This window comes from Thermobia domestica, chromosome 3, assembly GCF_964235325.1.
Source record: "Thermobia domestica chromosome 3, izTheDome1.hap1.1, whole genome shotgun sequence".
NCBI lineage: Eukaryota > Metazoa > Arthropoda > Insecta > Zygentoma > Lepismatidae > Thermobia > Thermobia domestica.
In genome coordinates this window covers 323,650,766-323,678,603 of record NC_137456.1, presented here as the reverse complement: position 1 = coordinate 323,678,603, position 27,838 = coordinate 323,650,766, and the positions used below count along the sequence as shown (strand labels likewise).

Below are 27,838 nucleotides of genomic sequence, written 5' to 3'. Positions count from 1 at the left end.
ACAAGACAATCCCATCGTCATTATATACAATTTCGTATTCCTACTTTGTACTTTATGATAATTATATGTGATATAGGCGACTTGGAAATGATGATTTGCACCTTATAACGTAATCCCAGTTTATGGAAAATAAATAAAGAAGATCTACAATTTCACTGTTAATTTATGCGCTATTAAAGTAAACGTTGGTCTGCTACACCTATATTTTACAATAAAGGTATTGGTGATTGAATGAATGAAGTAAACATCAGGAACTGGTCTAATACTTGTTTGGTGCACGTCTATAAGGTACGTTTCAAGAAACTACAAAAGTAAATTAAATTATTTATGTACTTAAAAGTTTATGAGTCATACTTGAGCGGTATTATATAAAAATGGGTCAACAGACCAAATCAGTAGATTTCAATGAAGTGAGTTCAAAGTTGAATTCCTTTTTTAAAATCAGAAGGAATGTTAACATGGCTATACATTCTCAAGTGTACTATCACAAAGTATGGAATAAACACAACATCTGACATTGGTTTTCAATGTGAATGTCACTAATTGACACGAGAAGGAGGCATAAAATGAAAGTTGACTGGTTTGTAAATAACATTATTTCATTGACCATGAGTTAAGGAAACGTGTTAAGCCATTACTGCTCAGGAGTATGTTTAGCAGAAGGGGTCCAGAAGCACGTGAAAAACAAAATTTACAGAAGAAATGGATGATTCAAGTACTTAGACGTAACATAACGTAATCAAATCTAACCTAAGCTAACCTGAACTAACCTAATATTAATAGAAACGGCTTAAGTTTAGAGTTGCCCCTCCAGTCTGCAGGAGCCCTTGGACTTTGCAACATACGAAGAACAATGCTTAAAGTATTAAAAATTGTTACATTTCACTTAACTTTAGTACTCCGTGGGCTTCACAAAAATTTAAAAGGTTTTCTTCATTATTTTTTCGCATCCGTTACATCTGTTCGCTATATTTTACAACTACCATGCTGCTGAAACCTTCCGCGAATGCTTCCTCATCCAGCAAATACTAACTTCCACATATCTTTTCTCGTATTAAACAGAACTCTCCTGCCGAACTTTCATTTCTAAACATCAAATAAAAACTTAAAATTATCATTTCCTACCTCATTTCTCCTGTAAATTTTCCTGATTTTTATAAAAAGCGGAGGGGTAACTCTAAACTTAACCCATAGAAATAAGCGAAATTTCTTTAGTTTTTTAAACTTATGCTGAAGCCCTACACTAACATAACCTAACCTAATGTGAATAGAAATTACCAAAACTGTAACTTTTTTTTTTTTTTTTAAGAAAAAAGAGTTGGATCCCTTCTGCTAAACATAGGCCTATAATAATATGCATTATGAACTTAAATTTAATAGATTAAGTGCCACGTGAAACCACGTTAGTCTCACACAAAGTATTTTCTTATGGCCATCTGGTGCAAGGTTGCTCTCACACAACTTCTTGTTAACTTATGGCGTGTGGTGACTCACTGATGCCAACTCATTTATTACATTAAAACCTATTGCAGTGTATAGTAGTCGGCCTGGTAGTACGAGAAACAGTTTTGGCCTGGGGAATTGTGAGTTCAACGTGGCCTGTACTACTGGAATAGATAGTGGTGAAGCAATATCATGATTGTCTTTCTTTGTTTTCTTAGCGAGAGTAGTGTGCTTCGGTTTCTTTTTACCTGGCTGTATGTCTTCATCACTACCCTTACTTCAAGGGTGATATTTATGGAAGTATACATATCAGAGAACAATGAAAGCCCCTGCCATTTCGAAGAAAAATAAAAATTGGAGCACAGTAGCTTATTCGCACTATTATTTTACAAACCACATTATCCAAAGATCAAAGTATTATTCAAGTCACTCAAAACTGAGGTGAGATACTAATTACGCGGAGTAAAAGTACAACAAGGCGTGCAGAAGTTGCTGCTATACTAAACTCGTTACTAATCTACCCATTCGTATTTTACCGGGAAAATCGACTAAAATGTGCGTGATGACATGTTGGTCACATCCGGCAGCTAAGCCTATACCTGACGATGGTCTGTTGGGAGCCGCGTAAGACAAACGTGTCACCACAAGAAAGTATCAATACTACATAGTACCAATAAAACACAGAATTATCTAAAATGAGTAAATTATTACTTAGAAGGACACAAAGAAACCAAAAATGAAGCAAACACATTTTGGCCTTTGGGGGTAGTGACGTAACTAGGGGGAAAACGGGGCTTGTGTCCCGAGCGCTGGATTGGGGGACGCAAATATGTATTTACTATAAGGCAAGGAAAGCATTTTTAGCAAACTAAACATCACAAAAAGTTACCTCAGAAAGTTAACAGAACCACGACGACTCACTAACCTTAGGATCATAACCATAGAGCTATTCCTTAGCTATTCCTTAGCATAACCTTCAAAGCTATCTTTTGAGGACATTGTAAAAACCTTTAGCCCAAAAAATTAAATTTTAGTTCTAGTTTTTTGTGTTTTCATTTAACTTGAAGAGATTTGTAAAATGTCCGAATATAATACTACTAAATTATGACAATATAATACTGTTTGTCATAATTTTCTATTCAATTCATAATTTTCTAATTTTCTTGTCTAATTTTCTCTATGTATACAACAGCTTGACTGTCATAATTTTGTATTCTAAAGCAACAGACTGTTGATTCAATCTACATGTTTGCACATCTCGATATAATTCCAAAAACATTGTGATTTGCAGTTATTATGATAAGACTATATAAAAATATGTCAAGCATGCTACTCTCAGATTGTGAATCAAATACTAATTAGTTTAGTGTTTTATCTTGTACTAAAAATTAAATTCTGTATTGCAATTTTGAAATCAAGCTTTATCACTTCAAGAAAAAACGGAATGGGAGAATTAATTTGTATGATGCCAATATCAGGTGTAGTTGGGGAGCCTTTTGGTTTGGTTGGTCAGAGAGGGGCGGGGGAATAAGGCGAGTTCTTGCCCGGGGTGACAACTAGCCTAGTTGGGTGACTGAGAGGGGGATGTTTTTGTTGCGATATAAGTGGCACTTAATATTTTAATACACTAGCATGGCATAAAACTAACTAACTAACTAACTAAATAAATAAATAAATAATAATAATAATAATAATAATAATAATAATAATAATAATAATAATAATAATAATAATAATAATAATAATAATAATAATAATAATAAAGGGATCACTCAAGCAGACGTTTCTACCAAATAGAAAATTTAAAAATCCGTCTGCTCGAGTAATCTTCTAACCTAACATAATCTAACCTGAAAATGTAAGAAATCTGTCAAAATTTGATAGAACTGTCTGCTCGAGTAATGCCATAATAAATAGTATCATTGTTACATCTGGTAAGAAAGATGAACATCAATGTAGCATTTCAACCAAACATTCACAGAGGAAAGAAATAGTGAAAAATTGTTATAAGCTACATTTAATTAAATATGAAAACTCTTAACCGAAACAGGAAAATACGTTACATGTGAAATCTAAGTTATTTTCATGAGCAAATATCTGAAATTGCTCAGCAACTGTACTATTTGCTGTATCTCCATTTTCATAATTATAATCAATGCTCACCTCGTTACCAAGAAATTCAATGTCATGAGCAAAGATCCTTCAAGAAGTTATAAAAGACTGTGCATCTTTTGGAATTAATTTGAGAATATGTTTCAGATATTTTCTTTTGACAATTCCTTTCCATTTGGCCACAAATGATGCAATTGTACATTCTTCAAGGATGGCCTTCGCTCTTTCTCATTCCTCGTGATATGTACCTTTGGTGAATTATGAGCTGCGGTGTGTTTCATGAACAGCATAGTTGTTCGTCTCTCTTCAAATAAATTTTGTGCATATAGTATATAAAGGTGCCGGTACGGTGGACCATAGGTTCATAATGGTTAACCCTTAAACGGAAGTAAATCTTTAAGAAGTTGCACACCTTTCAGGATATTATTATTATACTAACAATAATACTAATGTCAAGTAACAAACATATCACTTCAATCTTGTAACTAAAAGTTCTTACGTAAACACACACATACACTAGGGATGGGCAAAACCGGTTTTTATAAAAACCGACATTTCGGTTTTCTCCAAAACCGGTTCGGTTTTCACTATTTCTGTGGAAATGGAAACTATTTCTGTGGAAATGGAAACTATTTCTGTGGAAATGGAAACTATTTCTGTGGAAATGGATTCGGTTTCCGGAGAACAACGAAACACCATTCTGGTCAGAAATAGAACAAATTTTGGAAAAAAAACGGAATCGGTTTTGAAGAAAACCGAAACGGGACCAGGTAAAAAACCGAACCGGTTTTGGAGAAAACCGATAAACGGTTTCGGTGAAAAACCGAAAAACCGGTTTTTGTGCCCACCACTAATATACATATATATGCTTTCAAAATGTCTAATTCTTACACTTTAATTGTTCACATAATGCTCTTCAGAATACTAAACATCTTAACAAAATGTTCTACAAACCTCTACTAAATTAATGGATACACTTTGCGAAAAAATATAAGGTGTGTTTTCACTTAATTCTCTTCCTAATAATGAATAAAAGCAATTAATTTGATACATTCAAATAGGCCCTAAGCAAGAAGCAAGAGAAAATACAGCGGTGAGGTCCCTACAAAATTTTTGTACTGTCTTTCAGTTTAGTCAACCTTCAGCTATAAATTTCTTGGGATGATTTCGCTGTGGGAGGTTGGTCTTTTCAGGGAAAACAAAGTCTGGTCGATTCAGAGCCTTTATGATTTATATTACCGTGCGAAGAAGGAGAATGAAAAAGGGGGGTGTGAGGACGTGCCAATGAGCGAAAGACAGAAGGTACCAAATATTTCTAGTCCCTGAATACAATTAAATGATTTCAAGAAGAAACAAAAAATCGCAACTATTTCTCTAGAAAGAAGAAAAGGAAAACAATAATAACTCTTATTTTCAATAAAACTATATATTTACTATTTGGTACGTTCGAAGTTTCTCGTGAACTCCTTCTTAAGACAGAAGAAGAAAGTTTCCGTTCCCATTAAAAAAGTACCAGTACGTCATACCGTTGCGTACCGCCAGAAATAAAACACTATATGTATCGTAATGCGATTGATCCCAATGATACATGATTCTGCAGTATATGGATAGGCTTATACAAGCCTTATGCTATGATTTTCACCTCCTTCCTCCCCGAGTCAGACCGTAGGATAATTCTTCACAGATGATTGAATGTTTCCTCTTATATATTTTATAAAACAGAACCCTTATGCAGGTTTACTCCCGAATAAGATTTGGTTTACATACGCGTAAGTATGTGAGTCAACTGATCCTTGCTCACCACAAATGTATCTTGGAAGTGGCTTGATAGTTTGGCAACAAATTTCTAAGATATAACATTTTAGTGAAATATACGTTACATTATTTTAAGTTAAAACTATAAATGAAATACAAAAACTAAACATGAAATTTTTATTATTACATATTGTAAATCCTCCCCTATAAAATCCACCTTTACGAAGATATTTATGTGTCGGGTGGGGAGGATTGCGTGCTACAGTGAAATTTAGAGCTATGTTGGCAATAGTTTGCTACCAGAAGGGCCCTACCGAATTGGTCTAAATGGAGTAGCCAGACGAAGCTTGTTCTGTGAGAAGGCAGAAAACATTCAAGAAGAAAGAAATAGAAAAAAATCATAGTGATTTGTACGGTAACATGAACACTAGTTCCAGGCGTGGTCAAGGTGACTTTAACGACTGAGATACTACGGGGTGGAAGGCAACGGGAAACCACCACTCTATTTTTCCTAGTTTGCTTACAGCAGAAAGAGAACATATGTACAATGGTCTTTCACAGGTCAAAATATAGTTTCGGAGGTAAAATATTCCCCCATTCTGCTCTCCGGCAGGGGGATGGTTTGGGAAGGAGTATTGGACGAGAAACTAATAACGTGGGGGAGTTAGAACCTACATGGAACTAATAGACTGGAAGAGTATTCCCATCACCCCTCCACTTTTACTTGATTACATAAGCGATGATATTCTGGTTCGTAATCGACAAATTATTCTACCAAAGTATCCGTGTCATTCGGTCGATGTTGAACGCAATGTCAAAGATGTATCCGCTGTTTGTACTATGGTCTTTGGTCATTCTTCTCGACATGATGCAATACTACAAACCACACATCCTCGAACAGAAATACCTTCTGTACAGACACAGTTTAATTTTGTATGAGAGTTTGTGCTGCCAGTCACTTTAGCATGTTAGAACTTGAGAATATTTACTCTTCATTCTACACTGTGGTTGTAATTGAAAACACAACTAAAGCAAGCTAACGTTGTTGTCTACAAACGAATCTGGAATGAATTGTACTTTTAGCACATTTTAGTTTGTAACTGAATAGAGCTCCGATTTGGCGTTGTCTGTAATCTGTACCACTATACTGCTGCAGGCAGCAGTTCAGAATATTATATACAATATGTATGCCATATCTGGCTGTAATTGACATAAAATCCATCTGTTCAAAGTAAAGTTAGCCTCCGTAGACAGTACTTAAATGCACAATTATTTTACCGGTATTTCCCATTATCAGGACGCCAGGAAGCACCAATTTCACCAACACACCAAACTTTTACCCGAATTTAACCCACCTTAATATTTACTATAGATTTAAACAGGAATATTTGTGTAATCTCAAATACGTAGAGCAAAGTAAATAAGAAAAATTAAGTGTAGACAATTACAAACTTTTTATTAGTCACGATTTTAACCGGTTATAACATACAGTTGGCCAAAGATTTGGCAGAGACAACAATAACAAATAATAATAAAATAATAATAATAATAATAATAATAATAATAATAATAATAATAATAATAATAATAATAATAATAATAATAATAATAATAATAATAACCTGCTATCTCCTGTTGTTAAGATAATAACATTTTTTGCTCTTTCAGAAAGAAGAAAGATTATGTTAAAAACCTTTCGGTCCTCGAAGAAGCTCATTATTCTTTGTGGTATTAATCTACTTTGTGTTAGCGCATACATGATATTATCCATTGTGAATGACCTTGTGAGTAATTTACTACAATTTCCAGATCATGAGAAACGAATTAATATTCAATATATGGAAGGTAACATTTGTACTTCAGGCAATAAAGAAGTGCTACTGAAACTCGTTAGAGCAACTCGTTCGGGAGAACGTCCCTGGTATTTGAGTAACGGTACTCTAAAACCTATTCCCGCCTGTAGAAGTACGAGAACGAATAGACGAATAGCTAAGCTGTGGCCACACGAAGATAACAGCAGTGATCGTATTATAAATCAACTGATGTTCGTGCCTCCACTTCCACAGGAAGGAAATACCAAGGAAAATGATCTGAAAACAATTTTCATAGCAACCCCAAGAATTAATTCGCGATCAGGTACAGCAGAATTTGAAGAGTGTCCTGTTAACACTTGTACTATAATAAATGAAACTTCACCGATGAGTCTTTTGGATGCAGTTGTAGTTTCATCTCCCTATGAACAATTCTTTGAAGGTCAATGTGCAAAAACAGTTTTGATATTTTATGAATTAGAAAGTCCTGCCAGCACTTTTTACATGCCAGGAGGTACACACGTTAATTGGACTTCAACCTATCGACGAGACAGTGATATCGTTGCTCCATATGGAAAATGGATCTACTACGACGTAAACGTAAAACAGAAACCTCAACATACAAACTATGCTGCGAACAAAACCAAGAAGGTTGCCTGGTTTGTATCAAACTGCGGAACAGAGAATGATCGCTTGGGATATGCGCAGAAGTTACAAAAGTTCATAGAGGTTGACATATATGGCTACTGTGGAACAGAGGTATGTCCTCGATCGCGCGAAAAAGAGTGCTTCAAATTATTGGAGGACAATTACAAGTTCTATCTATCTTTCGAGAACTCCAATTGCCGTGATTACATTACTGAGAAGTATTTTGTAAATGCTCTTACGTAAGTTTTATTCCAGGTAATATATCTTTTTAATACTTTTGTAGAATGTGCTGATATTAAAATAATGCCGAATTGCTATGGGAAAAAATCAGTAAAGTGAAACTTTATTTTATATAGTAATATATATTTTTTACTCTCTTCAAATATGCGCACTTCAACTCGTCTATCTGTGCATTGAAGAATATCTCATATTATCAACTGTCAGATTTTGTAGAGCGTTCTTCTTCACAGACAAGTAGAATTTGCACAAAACTGACTTCGATGGATATAGATGAATCGAAAACTGTGACGGTGTGGATCTATCTGAACATCTATAAAATATTAAACATACAATTCAAGACATTTAGGGCATTATGCAGAGTCGTTCTGATTAGTGCCATACTAAAGAGTTCGACTAACATATGTTTCTTGCAGTTTTCAGGCCTTTAGTATGACGCTAATCATACGTCAAAACGACTCTACATAAGGCCCTTAATATCTTGTACCGTTCTTCCTCTCTAATTAAAAGAAATATATTTTAAGTCTACCACATCAGGATAAAAAAAGATATCGAAACTCAAAACTGAGAAAGGTAGTTTGGATAAGGATACCATAACTACAAATTACTTTAATAAAAATAAAAAATAAAATATCAGTTCTATTATCTTCTTGGTATACAGCTATTTAATTATCCAATATTTTTACATCATACAAAAATTACCAATATAAAAATCCACTAGAAGCACGCAAAAATCAACAAAATCTAATGTAGCAACACTGATGAGCAAACAAACATAAAAGAGATGGCGGATTTGCAGGTTGAGTGGATATATTCGTACATCATTAATTTTATATATAGCTCGGAATCTATCTAGGCACATAATAGATATTTTAGCAAGTTTTACAAAATATTGTTGTTTTCGAGTATAGAGAATTATATAGGTGCACATAGGATAAGAAAAAGTATTGTTCATATATGCTAGCTAGTTACATTATCAAATGATTATTCCCAAGAAACTCATGAATTTGTGATAATCAAACTTTCTTATATTTTTATCCAACAAACGAAATTACAAGTATATGCAACAAAAAAGTATGTAAAAAATCACCAATAACCCTACATGATTTAGTAGAAGTGTTGTCTGTTTGAAAAAAGATAAACCGTTTTGATTTTTGAAATATCCAAATACTATAATTAATTTACTTCTAATCACTCACCTTATAACGTTCCTCATGTCTTTCCTTCAATATCTTGAATGAAATGTTCGGCCATTCTTTCTCAGGGATAAACAAAAGCTTAAGTCCATTTTACAACACAAATGCACTTTTTTAATGTGTGTCTGTGCGTTTGTGTCTGAAGAGCGGTAATTATAAATATTGCCTAGATTTTATAAATACGTGTTAAAGCCTACGCTTCCTTATAGTTATAGATTGCTCTAAGTATTTTATTATAAAATAATACGTGTATGTAACCATAATGTTAGTGTATTTACTCAATTTTAATAATAACTTTTTCTATTGAAGTTTTAGAATTTGTTTTCGATGGATTCTTCTTAGTTAGAATGTCACCTTAATCATTCAACAGACAATTCATTTAAATCACTATGCAAGCAATGTAGCCAGGTCAAACTGTTTTTCTATTTTTGTAACCATAACCATTTATGTCCTGAATCATTTCAAACATATTTTAATGATTACTCTTTTGTTTCATGATACACCTGTTGGTGAAATAACCTTTCTGAAAAGGGAAACGTAAGGATATATATGTAGGCCTACCCTGTTTCAAGAAGAATATACGTATTACGAAGACTTATTTTGTCCAAACTATCGATCGCTGCGCCTCGGCTCGGCTATTGGAGAAACGAATACATAGTATAGTTTATATTAATAGCCGCTAGATGTCAGTTGTCTTCTGTTTTGCTTGGTAACCGTCATATGTTTAAAATGACTACTCCGCAGCAGAAATCATTTCGTGTTCTTGAGTTTGCGAAGTGCAATTCCGTGATTACAGTGCAAAGACGTTTCAGGTTGAGGTACCAAATTGATCCTCCAAATGGGTGGAACATTCGCAGATGGTATCGACAGTTGTAGATACAGGATGTGTATGTAAAGGAAAGAATCCTGGCCGCCCTCGTGTTCCTGAAGAAAATGTTGCACGAATTCAAACTGCTTTCCAACGTAGTCCTTCAAAATCAACTCGTCGTGCCAGTCGAAAGTTACAAGTGCTGACAACAACAATTTGGCGTGTTTTGAGATGTCGGTTGGTTATGAAGCCGTACAAGTTACAGCTGTTACAAGCTCTGCGTCCTGATGACAAACGCAAACGTGTCTGGCATTTTATAACGAGATTCTGGATGCTATTGACAATGATAACACTTTTGCACAACGCATCGTGTTCAGTGATGAAGCGACTTTACGTGTTAGTGGTCAGGTAAACAAACAAAATGTTCGAATTTGGGGCCTACAGCACCCACATGTAGTCACTGAACATGTACGAGATTCGCCCAAAGTCAATGTGTTTTGTGCGATATCCCGATCATCTGTTTACGGCCCATTCTTCTTTAATGGAAATACAGTTAACAGTCAACAGTATCTCGCTATGTTACAAAACTGGTTGTTTCCGAGGCTGCACGAAGACAACTTCATTTTTAACAAGACGGGGCACCCCCTCACTGGAGTCGCCAAGTGCGTGAATACCTGAATGAAACTCTACCGAACCGTTGGATTGGTCGTCAAGGAGGTGGCGACTTAGCATGCCTCAGCTGGCCTCTACAGTCACCGAATTTGAAACCCTATGACTTCTCCCTGTGGGATTCCGTTAAAGACAACGTTTATGTACCACCATTCCCACAGAACCTGGAAGAGTTGTAGAACTGGATTCGTACTGCCATAACATCAGTGATGCAGGACATGCTTGCCCGAGTATGGGAGGAATTTGAGTATCAATGTGATATTGTTCGTGTCGCTGATATATATCCACTGAGCCTTTTGTATGTTGGTACTTGTAACTAACGTCAAGATTTTGGGTAAGAAAAAAAAAATAGATACTCCCCTCTATTCTTTCAGTTTCAAAGGGGGAGGGGTACGATGCCTCAGTGAAAGAGCGTTCACCTCTGGTGCGTGGGATTCCTGGTTCGATCCCAGCTTGCGCCAAGGTGGACAAACATCGTGTTTGTGGGTCTTCTCGGGTTATTCAGTTTCCTTAGAATTCTCTTAATTTTCATTGTTGCAGAGTTTAATTGAAGGCAACTCAAATGTTAACTTTATTATGATTTTGATACCTCATTATCATGACTTAAAGGGTAACTCTTGTGAGAATGAAGTAGTGGCAAAAACCAATGTTACACTTCGTAAACCTTCTATGAAATTTCTAAATATGTACTTCTTGGATATGTACTTCTTGGATATGTACTTCTAGGTCTTCCAAATGGTGTTTTCCTATGGGTCTTCCAGTCAAGACTTTGAAAGCGTTTCTACTTTCATCCATTCTAGCTACATGACCCGCCCACCTAAGCCTCCTAGACTTGATGACCCTAACAATGTTGGGTAAACCGTATAAACTATGTAGTTCCTCGTTATGAAGTTTCCGCCATTCCCCATTCTCGTTCCTCTTGGGTCCGAATATTCTTCTCAGGATCCTGTTCTCAAATACTTTCAGTCTATGTTCTTCCCTAATCTAAAAGACAAATCTAAAGAACCTAATTTAACCTGTGAAAATATAATTGTGGAATTTTCTGATCACGATGCACAATTATTAAAGATCAATTGTCTAAAAAGAAACTCCTGAGTATCAAATCATAATTACAAGATCCAACTGAAGGCATATTGCAATACAAAATTGTTCTGAAATAAATATTTACAATATATTTGAAGATAAATTCAATAGTTTTAGTAACACCCTAACCTTATATTACTTAGAATGTTTTCCCCGAAAGATTAAAATTATAGGTAAGAATGACACCAAAACATGAAAAACACAGTTCATAAAATTTTTTTAGCTCAAAGGCAAAAGAGCTGCACAAAGAAAATAAGTACAACTGGAACAAACCCTTTCAAGAATATTACTGAAAGTACAAAAAAGTGCATAGATCAACACTGCGCGCAGCAAAACGAATGTACTACGAAAATAGAATACAACTTAGCAGTAATAGGAACAAAGGAATGTGGAATATTATTTTTTAAAAAAAGAAAGAAATGAATGTAAATTTACTAAAACCAACTAATCTAATACTTAAAAATAACCACACTAAAATATACTGTGTAAATATTGTAATGTTTTGGTAGAGTCAATAATGGACCGAGATTTATCCCCTTCACCAATTTATTATAAAATTTGTAAAATACAAAACATCTTTGATTACAAAGAATAAATAGTGTTTTCATTTGTTAATGTCCAAGTAAGAGGAGAATAGGTGTTTTGCACGGTGCCCCTTCTCTCAAGGCAGTCTCCAAGGCACCTGCCGGTTCCGGTGAGTCTGGAAGGATAGCCCCCTCAGCTCAAGGCAGCTTCGCAAGGCTTGGTTGTAGAAAGAACCCCTAGTCCAGTGCGACCTCGCGCAAGGATAGGTGTACCCTTAGTCCAATGCGACCTCAGGGCGGTGTAGGTGATTCGATCAGTTGGACGACTGATGCCGAGTCCCTCGGTGTTCCTCCTTTTATTTGTCCTCTTCGGGTCCTTCCGTGAGGTCCGTCTTCTTTCGCCGTTCCTCGGTGTCTTTCGTGTCGGCTTGTTGTCTGCTAGTTTGTTTATAATCAATAGCACATATTGTGTTGACACGTGCGTCTGTTATGATGTGGGGATCCTTGCAATATTTTCTATAACTCTTTCATACAATCATTCAAAGAATTTCAAAATTCATACTTTCAACCAGTAAATAAATCAACTTTACAAAGCATAAAATTCAATAAGCATAGTTTGTACCTTACACCTGTGGACAGAAAATAAATTAAATTTATCATTGAAAGTGTTAAGAGCCTGACTTACTAAAAATAATACAAAATTTACCATTTTTCTTTTGCTTGTTTATTCATAAGTGAAAGAAGATAGTGAAATACAACTTACCACAATCATAGATAATGTTGTTCTACATCAGAAAATATGAACCTGAATAATTTTCATTGTTGCCAAAATAATATTTCTCCCAAAATCTAAGTGAAGGCAGCGACTAGAGGAACGAACTCAAGTGCATTTGATTACGTATCATGTGGTTTTGGAATCCCGTGAACTACTTTTTAAATAATAGCTGTATTTAGTTTGTAATAAACAAAATAGTTTTAACATATAGTTATTAAAATTAAATAATAATGTTATTTAAAAAGTATTTCACAGGATACCAAGATAACATGATATGTACCCCAGCCACCCAGTCCGCTTCCATAGTGGTTAACGCATCGGCACGGTATACCAGAAATCCGGTTAGAATCTCGGTCCAGTCAGATCACTTTTCCACCCTTTGTAAGTTATTAAACTTACTCATCTCCATATTCCTTGAAACCAGGTATATGAATTGTAATTACTTATCGAGCGTACGAAACACATTGCAATACCTCAAATTACTCATCTTGTAATGATCATTACACTCTTACTTTTTACTTTTTGTAAGTAATTGAATTCGCACCTATAGAGGATTGTGGTGTGTAAAAGTAAGTTCAAATCGGTTGTTTCCTCCTTCCATTAATCTATATGAATAAATTTAGCTTAAATAAGCGTGCTTTCACCGACTGAGTTACGCAGAAACATACGAGTATGTCAACAAGAACAATTGGAAAAAGAACCTAATGTGAATTCTTTTTGAAAAATTATAGAATCCTATTTTAATTTTCATTTAGACTATTTCAGAATAATATGACAAGTGAAGGAAATAAGAGGTGGAAACCTTATTGCACCGCAGGAGAAAATATTCCTCCAAGATGTGTATTTAGGCCAGTTCCTTTATCCAAGGTTACCATCTTGAAAAAATGTCGATAAAAACAGTTTTATGTAAATATCTCGTATGGAAAGCATTTTAAAGCAAAACATGTTATTATAAAAAATAATCTACATTAAATTCTCTACAAGAAACATTCTCTTCATTTTTTCTCTAGGATGCACCGTTTAGATGCTATAGGCTTGGGTAATTACGTATTTCTCTTTCAGCATTGCTTTGTAGCAGAACCTTAACGAAAATTTTCTGATACTTTTTTGTTTTAGTGATTTTTTTTATAAAATATAAATTAATATATCTTTCATTCATTGCAGGTGTGACTAACGATAAGTAATCAGATTTATTGGATCATCTATGTTCAAGTTGTCGTCAACTGAAAGATTCCGCGAGAGAATTCCAAGTGATAGTATTACCTGTATAGGAAAAGAAAAGGGATTGAAAACATTAGTAGACTGCAGTATTAAAGTGAAAGATGGAAAGAAATGCCAACTTAACGGACTGAAAATTGTTACGGTTCATGAAAAGTGTACAAAAGTTTATACAAAAGCAAGAAGTAGCAAAACGTTGCTATAACCACGTACTTCATAACCTACGCCTATAAGCCTTAGGTTAGAAGTACTAAGATTTAATTTTCAAGAAGTCTGTCTGTTTTGTGGACAATGTACAGCAGATGAATTTTTAAAGACAGAAAAAACTAATGAGTGAGCGTGAGAATGTACATCACATCGAGATATTTCAAGTCAAACATTCTATTATGGAAGCAGCCGACAGAAGAAATGACGACTGAGGCAAAGAAGTTGGTATTAGGGTTGATTCTGTTCATGATTTGGTTACTGCTGAAACCTGATACCATTCCTCATGCATGAAAGAGTTCTACAAGATTTCTTTTGGAATGAAACATAGTCGTCCGAAAGATAATGTTCCATTTGCTATGGGTCATGCTTTCAACTATCTTGACGCTAACAAGGAAAAGTACCAATTTTCATTAAGTGAATTTTTTCAAGTTTATGATGATACACTGCCAACGGAAAAAACAATAAGAACTAAACTGAAAGAAAAGTATTCAGAAGATTTGTATCAACGAAGGATGCAGGATGCAGAAGAACCGAAACTTCAGAGAGAATATGATACACACAACCCTAACGAAGAGAGAACATTAAAAAGATGTTTCCTACCATACTTTTGTTAAGATGCACAACAAGGCCAATTTGCAATAGATATTTAATAATAATAATAATAATAATAATAATAATAATAATAATAATAATAATAATAATAATAATAATAATAATAATAATAATAATAATAATAATAAAGATTTTGGTCTGGCTGCTGCAATTATGGCGTGAGAAATTGTTATACTTTTTCTTTCCCACTTTCTGGTATTCTTTTTCTTGTTTTTCAAGATAATAGTGTCAAGAAGGTATTTTAAGGTCTCGAGAATGAATGAATGAATGTCATTCAAAAAATTATCTGCAGATGGATACTCATCAGTTTCGTAGACCTGGGATCTGATATCTTCTGCAATTGTTTCTCATTATGATTCTGTCATTATGATTCTCAACTTCTATTCCTCCATATACTTACGCTTTAGTCGATCATAAAATGCATCCGTGAGAATTTTGTCCTGTATCACGGAAGCAAACTGTAGACTTTCTGTTTTTGTTTGTTGACCTTCTGAGTACTTTTCTTTCAATTTAGTTCTTATTGTTTTTTCCGTTGGCAATGCATAATCATAATCTTGAAACATTTCACTTAATGAAAATTGGCACCCTTCCTTGTTAGCGTCAAGATATACACTGAGAATTCTCTCTGATAAAATATCTTTCAGTTGACGACATCTTGAACATAGATCTTACATCGAACTACAGACCAATATCATGTATGTCTACCTTCTCTAAACTTTTTGAAAAACTTATGTATGTAAGACTAGTTAGTTTTCTAAATAATTTTAACTTAATATCTCCTGCTCAAAGTGGCTTTAGATCAAATAAGTCTACTGAAACTGCTCTTTACTCCTTTCTCTATTTCGCTTTAAATTCATTAAACACTAAGAAGTATACACCCGGCATATTTCTTGATCTTAGCAAAGTTTTTGATACAACTGATCATCAAATTTTACTTGAAAAATTACAAGATTATGGTATTAGAGGAAATGCTTATGAGTGGTTTAAATCGTATACATCCAACAGAAGGCAAACTGTTGAAATTACCTGTCAAACTCGAGACACACAGTGAGTAAGGAAATATTATTCAGATACCAAAGAGTTAAAATTTGGAGTTCCTCAAGGTTCTATCTTAGGTCCTATTCTATTTTTAATATATATAAATGACTAGCCAGAATGTTTAGACTCTGCTAAAATTGTTCTGTATGCTGACGATACAAATATATTAGTAACTGGAGAAACTTACATTGAGTTATGTAATGCAGTAGACTCTACCATGTCTGCCGTCAGTGACTGGATGGATAGAAATAAACTATTACTGAATACAACAAAGTCTTCGTGCATGTGCTTTCACGTAGTAAAAAACGAGATAAGAGAACGCTCTTGTGTAATAATTAACGACAAAAGGTTGAATTACGTTTTGGATATCAAATTTCTTGGTCTTTTGGGTGTCAGATACATTAGATTGGAAAATTCATATTCAAAAATTATCTAGTAAATTGGCTCAAACCTGTTACATGTTAAAGCTTTTACGAAATAGTGTCAGTTAGCATGTTCTGCCCACAACTAATTTTGGACTTTTTCATTCTAAATTGAAATATGGCATTATATTCTGAGGATCTACTGCACTGCTAAATTCCATATTCGTTTTACAAAAGAGAGCTTTAAGGTTTATGACCGGAAGTAAACCTCGAAATTCTTGTAAACCTCTATTTAATTTTTTTTGAAATCTTATCTCTTCCATGTATATATATATATATATATATATATATATATATATATATATCTGAACTTCTAAAATTTGTAAGAAAAGATATACAGATAGGTACAAGCAACTTCCGGCCGAATTCAGATATTCATTTGCATAATACAAGAGAAGCGTCGGATCTTCATGTAGAATTTTCACGTTTAAAAGCATATAAGAATAGTACATTTCCTATGGGAGTGAATATTTATAACAAGCTTCCTTCCACTTTAAAAAACAAAACATCCGGTTTCAATAAAGCAGTCAAGTACTATCTGCTCGAGCACTGCTTCTATTCTGTAGAAGAATATCTCGCAAATCCATAATCAGTTATATCAAAAAATGTATGTAGTAAATAAGGTTTAAAGTATATATATATATTTGTATATCTATAATATAAGGTTTTATTAACTGCTATCAACTGTTGTTTTATATCATTGTATGTAAATTAGAATAATGAAAAATTGTACCTGTTTTACTTAAATTGACACTATTTTAATATTTCATGTAGATTTAAATGTATAAATATGTATACGTTTAATGTTCTTGTGACGTGTTCAACACATACGTTCACGTTATGAACAAGTTGTATGAAAAAGGATGAAAATAAATACAATACAATACAATAGATGATCCAATAAACCTAATTACTTATCCTTAGTCACACCTGCAATGAATGAAAATATATTAATTTATATTTTATAAAAAAAAAATCATTAAAGCAAAATCACGAAAACAAAATAGTATCAGAAAATATTCGTCAAGGTTCTGCTACAAAGCGATGCTGAAAGAAATGCGTAATTAGCCACGCTTATAGCATCTAAATGGTGCATCCTAGAGATAAATGAAGAGAACATATCTTGTAGAGAAATGAGATATTTACCAAAAAAAAAAAACTATTTTTTGTCGCCATTTTTCCAAGATGGCAGCCAAATTCGTGGTGGCAGAGGGGTGCAAAATTAGTATGTTGTTACGGACACTTTTATAAAGGAAAAACTTGTTTCAGCTTTCCACAGTTTTTTCCCCCTTATTCGACCCTAAATCATCCTTTATTCACTGGTCTAATTCGGAAAATTCGATTTCGATCTTCAGCTTAGCATTACGAGGAGGTAAATTTAAATGTGGAAAAGAAACATTGATAGGTAAAAACAAAGTTAAAGAGAAATAAAAAAATATGAAGTAATTAACTTCTCGTCAGTTAAAAGTTAAAACATGTTGTTCACTCCTTACTGATCACTGTTCATTCTTTTACTGTTTCTTTTCAACCGGTGGAAACACGTGATAAAAAGATCATTCCAAATTGTATTTATGTCCCCTCTGTCTTTCTTTATGAATATAGTAAGCCTCTTTAATTCTACGTTCTATCGTTGTTTTTGCTCTCTCTACGAAACGTGGATTAGGAATATTGTGGTTGTTTTCTCCGAGGTGCGCTGCCAATCCGGACAACTCCTGTAGATTACGGAACTTCGATGTACGAATATGCTCGACTATTCTCATATAAATATTACTCTTCATTTGACTTATGTATGTTTGATCGAATTGACACTTAACAAGATAAATACTACTACAGATGCATCTCTACAACGTAATATCAATATCGATGGATCTGGTATGAAATTAAATTAATTTCTCAATTATATATATTGTTTAAGAAACAATGTTTCCAGTTTGAAGATACTATCTTCCGTTTGAAGATGGACTGGCTATGGGTAATACTCTTTCTCCAATACTTTTAAATTTAGTATTGGATATATTTGAAACCAACACTCTTCCAGGGAGTCCTCACATTAGACATTTTTGGTATGCCGATGGTACCTTGATTCTGTATAAGGATGCTCAAGATTTAAAAAAAAAAATGATGAATTCAATAAAATACATCCCAAAATTAAGTTTACTTTGGAACTCGAGGAAAATGTAGCCGTTAGCTTCCTTGACGTTACCATCAAATGCTAATAAGTTTGTTACCTCGGTATATCGCATACCTTGTGCTGCCATTAAGTATATTAATTTCGAATCCTCACATTAATGGTTTCAAAAATTGAGCATTTGGAAAAAAATCTTTAGGAGAACCCTTTTACTTTCAGACCACCCTATTAATCTTAATCAGGAAATTCAATATTGTAATATCCCACATGGTTCTATTTACCAACAATCGACACGTGCTTATATTCACAAACATCAACCATGTGTGTCTTACTACAGATTACTATAGCTACAGACAACAGGGTCATCAGCAACACAACTGGTCATATGACGACAAAAGCTCAGAAGCGCCACCGCCTCACCTGGAGCACCTATATATAACCGAGAGGATTTCAGCGACAAGCATCAGTCTCTGGTTGGTCAAATCCCCTTCCTCAGCGTGCAGTGGGGCTTACCAACCGAAGCCTTTAGCTTGCAGTGGAGCTCTAGGCCTCCTTTCCCTGCTGGCTTGCAGTGGAGCATTGTAGAGACCTTCAATTCTCTCTCTCTGCTTGCAGTGGAGCATTGGGAGATTCCTTTACATAACTCCCGCCTAGCTTGCAGTGGAGCTTCGGAATTTCCTTACCAACCGAAGCCTTTAGCTTGCAGTGGAGCTCTAGGCCTCCTTTCTCTGCTGGCTTGCAGTGGAGCTTCGTAGAGACCTTCAAGTCTCTCTCTCTCTCTCTCTCTCTCTCTCTCTGCTTGCAGTGGAGCATTGGGAGATTTCTTTACATAACTCCCGCCTAGCTTGCAGTGGAGCTTCGGAATTTCCTTACCAACCGAAGCCTTTAGCTTGCAGTGGAGCTCTAGGCCTCCTTTCTCTGCTGGCTTGCAGTGGTGCTTCGTAGAGACCTTCAAGTCTCTCTCTCTCTCTCTCTCTCTGCTTGCAGTGGAGCATTGGGAGATTCCTTTACATAACTTCCGTCTAGCTTGCAGTGGACCTTTGTCGGGACTCTAACCCCTTTTTGCTTACAGTGGAGCATTGAATGTCCTACCCATCTTCACGTAACTTACATCGTAAGGAATCCTTCCCGAGACCGTCAGGTAGAAGGAGACATCTATTTTACCCAAAAATTTAGAGCTTGTAACTTATTTGTATTATAGTGGAATTTTGTAATAAAATCTGGTAGTGGGAGAAAACGATTCCAGACTGTAATTTGCTCTACAAAAGCTCTACCTATACCTGCACAAGCAGAACTTTACAATATAAGCTTATAATAAGAATTGGGCAAGAAAATGGCTTTCAAGAATCTTTATTACTGAAATGTTACAAGCAAGTACGACAGGAAATCGCCATTAATAAGGAATAGATGTTGGGACGGACAAATGGATTGGTGTCCCTTTCATTCCATACATCTCTATAAAGATTAAGAAGATATTACAGAAGCATAATACCAAGACTTCAGAGGTTCCCCGTAGATCTATAGGGAAATATATAACAAAATTTAAAGAATATTTCACTGACCTTCAACAATGTAGTGGCATTTATATTGATAAGTATCAATGCGATCAAATATACATAGGTCAAAGGAAGGGGAATATTTATGCGAGAATAGCCGAGAATATTCGTACATCGAAGTCCCGTAATCTACAGGAGTTATCCGGACTGACAGCGCACCTCAGAGAGAACAACCACAATATTCCTAATCCACGTTTGGTAGAGAGAGCAAATAAAATGATAGAACGTAGAGATAAAGCGGCTTACTATATTCATAAAGAAAGACAGAGGGGACATAAATACAATTTGGAATGATCTTTTTATCACGTGTTTCCACTGGTTGGAAAGAAACAGTGAACAGTGATCAGTAAGGGGTGAACAACATGTTTTAACTTTTATCTGACGAGAAGTCTATTACTTCATACTTTTTATTCTTTTTTAGCTTTGTTTTTACCCATCCATGTTTCTTTTCCACACTTAAATTTACCTCCTCGTAATGCTAAACTGATGATAGAAATCGAATTTTTCGAAAGAGATTCTTAGAGGAATATTTTTGTCTGCGGCGAGTACTAAGCTTTTTACTAGTATTTCTCTCGCTTGAAATACATAGTGAAATACGACAAGTGGTTTCGTCAAATTTTGGTAAGTAGACTCGGCCTATATCCATCCCATGATGATAGCTTTTCTGGAGTAGTTCGTTTGTACATAACACCGTTTATTTACTAAAATCCTGTATTAAGGAAATAATGTTTTGAATATCTGCCTTTTACCCAAAGTTTAAGGGATCGTGCTATACAACACATATTTTTATCATGCTGTTTCGGACTCTATCATGCTGAGATAGTCTTTTTCTTCGTTACTTCTAATTTTATTTCCATTATTCTTGATTTGACGTTTAGAGCCAAGAAATGACACTAAAATGAGGTTTATAATACGGTAGAAAAATAATTTGTAGATAGTATGAACCACTGTTGAACATACATAGGATTCATGGTAGGATTCTTATTTAATTAATTAGCGTATTATACGCAACTATTGGTGCCATTTCTAAGTACTGAGGTACCCAAATCCTAACGTAGTCAAGCCTTTTAAAAATCACATGTGATTTCTTAAGCTTGTAGATCTTTTCCAGCTTAATATTTCTAAACTTTTGGTTTTATCCTTTTTAAGATTTATGCAAGCATATTAAATTTTAAGCACTCGGCTATTTAGGACTTTTGTGTACGATCAAATGTAGGACTTTAGGGTCAGTAACAGTGGATGAAGTTTAGGACATCTGTATGTTGATCGCATTGACGTCCGCAGCACATAAACTTTCGCGGGGGGAGGGAGATTACCGGGAAATTGGAGTGTATTAAATCCTCCAGGAAAGCGGGATGTTTCGGGATCCTCCCCTGGAGAATGTTTCTAAAAGTAGTCTTCGTACATTGCATTTTAAAACATTTTGACTTTAAAAGCAAATAAAAACTTATTTTTTTTGTGTTTTGCTTTTTCCTTTGATAGTTTAGTTTTTTTTAAAAAAATCTAGTACTAAAAAAACCGACACACACTTGTTTTATGGTTTGTTTGCTTATTCAAACAGTAAAATTCAACCTTGTTTTACAATTTTAGTTAAACTGAAATGAACCAAGTGTATGCCAAAAACAAAAGAATGATAAAAGATAGTGTGAAATGAATAAACACAAACAATAAAGTTTTGAAAACAGGTTTTATTCCTACTAGTCTACAACTAATGTAAATGAATCTCAACAATGTATAGTTTTAAAAAATTAGTTAAAAATTAAAAAGAAAAACTAAACTAAACTCGTTCTCCTGTTTGCTATCTAAACACAGACTGTTACTTTACAGTTTACTCCACCTTCACCTTCATAGGACCAAAAACTGCCTTCCTTTTTCCTTTCACAATTGGAAACAAAATGTTCCAACATTGTTTTCTGAGGTAGCAAACAGCAATATGGTTGAGTCTCTTCTACACGGGCGTCTCTGGAAGGGGGACGCGTCTCCCCCAATATTTTGAAGTACAAAATATTCAATATTTTATTCTAATTTAATTTATTTACTAACGATATAATAACATATAAACAATAATAATTATATTTATTTGGAATATAATTTTCAGGCTGTGAAACAATTATAACAGAGCTTTTGATATATCTCAGGGAGTCCGTGAAGGTAAACAGAAAGGTAACAAATGGTATCAAAGATAATAAACAGGTGGGCTAGGTAGTACCAATTGTCAGTTTCTTTGATGTCCCCCCCCCCCAATTTTACATGCCAGAGACGCCAGTGCTCTTCTAGGTCATACTTGACCTAAGGGGAAGAGGACGAAAACCATTTTACAAATATTGGGGGGACACGACCCCGATATCCCTGTTGAGACTGATGCCCGTGGTTGATCGTTTTAAGAACTTCAGCAATTTGACATGTGCTTGTAAATATCTAATTCTAGCATGTCTAACTAGTGCTCCCAGAGCAGATCTAGATAGTCGCCTTCAAAGTCAGAGCTACTTTCTTATCAAGAAGGGGTAAAGTTGAGTAGGGCTTGCGAAGTTATTTTCAAAATTTTCTAGATATATTACTGGAAGATGGAAAAGAACTTCCTGAACACAGCTGAGGACCGAAAATGAATAAGAACTGCGATGAACAATAAACTAATAAACATAAATTACCAATATACGAGTACGTTTTTGTATACTACAAGATTGTTATTTTGACAAGGTTTCTCGATGATGTGTTATAATAATTTTGAAACCTAGATCATGATCTGTTTCCTTACCGTTTCACATTATTTAAATAATAAAAGATACGGTTACACATTGCTATGGTGTTCCTAGAAGTATACTTTTCTAAATATAGTTTTCTTTATGGTAACGTAGAAATATTCTTAATAACTAATAATATCTCATGAGGTAAGTCACATCGGTTAAAAAAAAAAAAAAAAAAATCTCTACAAGGTGATTTCTCTTCCCTTAGCTTGTATGATAAAATGTTGATCCTTACAGTTTTGACTTCTCTCAAGACCCACTACTAGTTTTAACAAATTTAACGCTTTGCCCTTTAAATGCGGGTATATCCGCATAAAAGTAAAAGATATTGATGACAGATGCATCAGTACATTAAATGTGGCATATGTTTTACAGCGTATTTTAGAGTTAGAAATAGTTTAATTTTTTGTAGTTGTATGATATTTATTCATAGACAGAATGAAAACACTCTAACAAGTTTTTCTTTAACTTCCTGATCCACCAAGAAACCTTTGACATCACGTATTTGTTTCTTTTATCTGTATTGCAGCCACATAGTCTGCTAGAAATATGAGTGGACTGTAACATAAGGTATCAAGTTTTTATTTTACTTTATTTTATTTATTATAGACTAGAATGTTCTCTTTGAGATTCTAGCAGTGCCAACCTAGCACCCCTAAGCAATTAGCCGAATAACGTCATCAACATGGCGGCCGCCAGAATTTATAAGTTAATACGTAAATGAACATAACTTCGCATAGAATAGAGATAGAAAAGCCATTTTGTGCCAAATTAAAAGAAATTGTCTGGAAAATATATTTAATGGTATTTGTTAGAGATGGTTATTTTATTTCAAAATGCAGATGGCAAAATAAGAAGAAATTAATTATTAATTTCTAATTATTAATTTAACGTTGAACATGAAAACTATAAGTAAGAAGAAAACATTGACATTACTGTTAGATCATTTTCATGATTTTATAAAAAATGTTACTCTAATTGTTTCTTAATATAAGAAAACTGAAATTAGCATGGAAGAAACTTTGTCCAAATTTCCATATCAGAAATATGTATGCACATCATCACGTCACTGTAAGTGGCACGACTCTCAAAATATGAAATATGATCACTGTATACGTACATTTTGTTTATTCAACTGCATTTCTGGAAATACTTCATGAAATACAATATCTAGATACAGATAAGTACTGTCAACCATAATATTTGGTTGTCTAAGCTCGGTAATTTGGGATTTTCTGTCCAATTGTCGGAGCTCATTGATTCATACTTAAGAAACTGAAAATACTATGTAACATATAAGCAACATATATCAACCGAGTACGTTGCGAAATCAAGTGCACCCCAACGTTCAAATTTGGGTTCATTGTTGTTTATATTATATGTTGATGACTTACCTTCAAAATATGCTGATTATCTAATGTAAACTGACGATAAAGATTCATAAAGATATTCGGAACGTAGAGAAGAGTCATCAATGGCAAAAAGATACCAATACTCTGTTTGAATGGAACTTACGAAAACTCCAATTTAATATTTAAAAAAAAATAGTATTGTTATATGGTTTTAACTAAAAGTAAAATAAATTTTACTAACGTGTAGATATTATGTTTAGAATTATCTTTTAGAAAAGGAGTATTGATATGGGACACACATGGTTCATGTTGTCAGAAGATTTGTAAAATTTCAGGTCTTCCACCAAAAAATTTCTACAGGAATCCTTTTCCACAAAACCAATAAGATTATCAAGAGTTGAGTTGTTCAATTTTGAATTTTAAAAACGTAATGTGAATAGCAAAATGTCTGGTTCGATCTTGATGTAAGAAACTTCACGTATTCAGAAAGATATCAATGTAAGTTGCTAAAACTGTTCAGGAAAACTCTTAAACATGCAGTAATGAAGGTAGATCCATACTATCACTTCCTAGCATATATTTTGTATCATCCAACATTCTTCCCGGCTCGTTTGGGAAAGAAAAGATGTTTCTTCGTTGCCTTCCACTATAATAACCCGTTTCTTTTGCATCCATTGTATTAACTCCTTCTTTAGCTTTTGAGTTTAATTTCAAGAATTCGAATCCGCATATCTTCCTCGAATTCTTTCAACTTACAGATTCTCTCTATTTATATCTCTCTATTGAACTTTCTTCTTTTAAAAAATATCTTTCTCACTCATTTTTAAAACTTTCCTTTACTCCAATTTCTCAACCTTTTACTTCGAAATTACTAAATTAAGATAGGTTGTATATTTCTCAGTTGTGATTTGGTGTTAAAGAAGTATAATAGTGCTATTTCTAAAGACTAAAAAAACAATTATCATTATGTGAATCTAATAACCAATGTGAAAATTCCTTAACAATCAAGCACCGATGATGATGACAAGGAGTCATCGAAATGTATTCAAAAAACTTAATGAAATGAAATGAAATGAAATCTTTAAGTTTTACGTCCCACGGTTATGCCGGTTAGGCTAAAGGAGACGGTGATTATGAGAAATGAATGAAATGGTGGAATGAAGAAAGTGGGAGGAAACGGGAGAACCCCGAGAAAACCCACGCACACGGTGTTTGTCCACCACAAAGTTCACTTGGCGGGAGCAGGGTTTGAACCCTGGACCCCAAGCACCAGAGGTGAACGCTCTACCACTGAGCCACCGCAGCCCCCCCCCCCCCAAAAAAAAAACTTAATAAAATACTGTAGGTGCTTAAATGTAGTTCAAGATTAATATTTTATTATCGTTTTATCGACTTCTGGGCAATTAGGATTGTGGGATTAGATATTTTCCTTTTGGAGTTGCTATGTAAATTGAGCAGTAGGCATATCTTTTAAAGAAAGACATTATCTAAATTTAGCCAGTAAAAGGATAAGACCTTTCTTTGACAAAGCTACAATAACATTGTTTGATCGTAATATATATATATATATATATATATAGTAGAGCGTCGATTATCCGAACGTCAGTCAACCGAACGACCGCTTAACCGAACTGTGTACTCGCTTGCACCTGTTACTCTCCCACCCTACCGTCCATCATACCCCTCACTCCCAAACCAAGTTTCCCACAGTAGTCGCCGCACTGAGCCACCGCTGGCGGAACATTGCTTCTAATGGGGCCTTCATAAGGCGCTGCTGACCGGCCAAGCCGCCAGTCGCTGTGTTTCAACAATCAGCACACTTCTGTCGGTTTGGCACTGGCAGTAGAAGTACAATACAGTACAGTTCGATTATCCGAACAAACCAGTTTTCCAAACACCCATGTCCCCCAATTACTTCGGATAATCGATGCGCTCTACTGTATATATATATATATATATATATATGGATGGATGATGGTACAATTCACATAATATGAATAATAGATAAATTAGAACAGTGCTTAGGCAAAATTAAGATAGTAAAGTTTATGATTAGGCATTATTAATTACAATTAAATTCGAAATGTTGCTATAAACTTGCAGGTTAGAAATTGAAAATGAAATGAAATCTTTGAGTTTTACGTCCCACGGTTATGTCGGTTAGGCTAAAGGAGACGGTGATGATGAGAAATGAATGAAATGGTGAAATGAAGAAAGTGGGAGGAAACGGGAGAACCCCGAGGAAACCCACGCACACGGTGTTTGTCCACCACAAAGTTCACTTGGCGGGGACTGAGAACGAACCCTGGACCCCAAGCACCAGAGGTGAACGCTCTACCACTGAGCCACCGCGGCCCCGGAGGTTAGAAATTATTCGATCTTTTAATTCCTCCTCTTATTATTTTAATGAAGAGCTCGTATATCATAAATAACAGTAACGAATAATAACAACAATATTCGCCTCGGATTTTTATTATTTTGAAACCTATATTCCGGTATTATATCACTTTTGAGGAAATTTCTTCAGAGTATGTATCCATGTTTTAGCAATCCTGTCTCCATTGCTCTATTGAAGATAATCTCTCTGTCTTTTTTATTTCAGAAATAAAGTTTTACCCATTGTAATGGGTGCTGCACCGGAAGATTATGCTGCCAGTGGACCTTACAAGTCTTATATACATGTAGATGAGTTTAAATCTCCGAAAGAATTGGCTGCCTACCTTCACAAACTAGATAAAAATGATACATTGTATAACGAATATTTCCAGTGGAGAGGAACCGGAGAATTTATTAATACATACTTTTTCTGTAGATTGTGTGCGATGCTACACGACGATTACCCTAAAAATTATTATCGTAACTTGGGACAATGGTGGGAAGGTTCAGGGATTTGTACTGGTGGATCATGGAAAAAGGTTTGATGTTTTAATTCCAACCACTAGACATGTGTTCCACTAACTACTAATGATAACAATTTAGCTTGATTTTTGTTGTATGTGAATTTCATTTACATTAACAGTGTGATTTTATTTATTTTTAGAAAGTAAGAAAAATAAAGAAAAGATAATTTTGTCTACAAAGTGCTTATAAAATTCTCTGTATTTCTAATTTAATTATTACAAAAGTCAGAGAAAGGCAAGTTATCTTTATTATTTCAAAACCATTTCCCTTAGAAAAACTTTATGAAAACCGTAAGGGTCCCTGCTAGGTTTCTCATCATTTTTTTTTAATTTAGTAAATTAAACACAACGAAGAACGTCAAAGAATAAGAAAGTGAGCGAGATAGTACCAGGGTCGTCGCTACGCTTCTCATTACTGTTTCAAATTTTAGTAAATAAATTAAAAACAACATAGAACGTCAGGGATGGAGCAAGAGACCCAGATAGTGTTTGTGAAATGTGATTAAATAAACTAATTGTAATTTCCATACCTCCCACATTCTTTAATATTGACTTAATTTATAGGCTATATCTTCTTTTTCCTTTTTTTCTTCAAACAAA

At 34.5% G+C, this 27,838-nt stretch overlaps 1 protein-coding gene across 1 annotated transcript; it reads left to right on the top strand.

The window, feature by feature from the left end:
- On the top strand, positions 1-27,838 carry LOC145681177 (glycoprotein 3-alpha-L-fucosyltransferase A-like). The gene is made up of 3 exons (XM_081752652.1): positions 1-288; positions 6,979-8,008; positions 26,941-27,838. Exons 2-3 carry the CDS (start codon positions 6,993-6,995, stop codon positions 27,257-27,259), a joined length of 1,335 nt encoding a protein of 444 aa, XP_081608778.1. The 5' UTR covers positions 1-288; positions 6,979-6,992; the 3' UTR covers positions 27,260-27,838.

Coding starts and splice junctions, on each gene's coding strand:
- LOC145681177 (XM_081752652.1), top strand. CDS start 6,993: ATGTTAAAAACCTTTCGGTCCTCGAAGAAGCTCATTATTCTTTGTGGT. Junction 8,009..26,940: donor TATTTTGTAAATGCTCTTAC/GTAAGTTTTATT, acceptor TTTTTATTTCAG/AAATAAAGTTTTACCCATTG.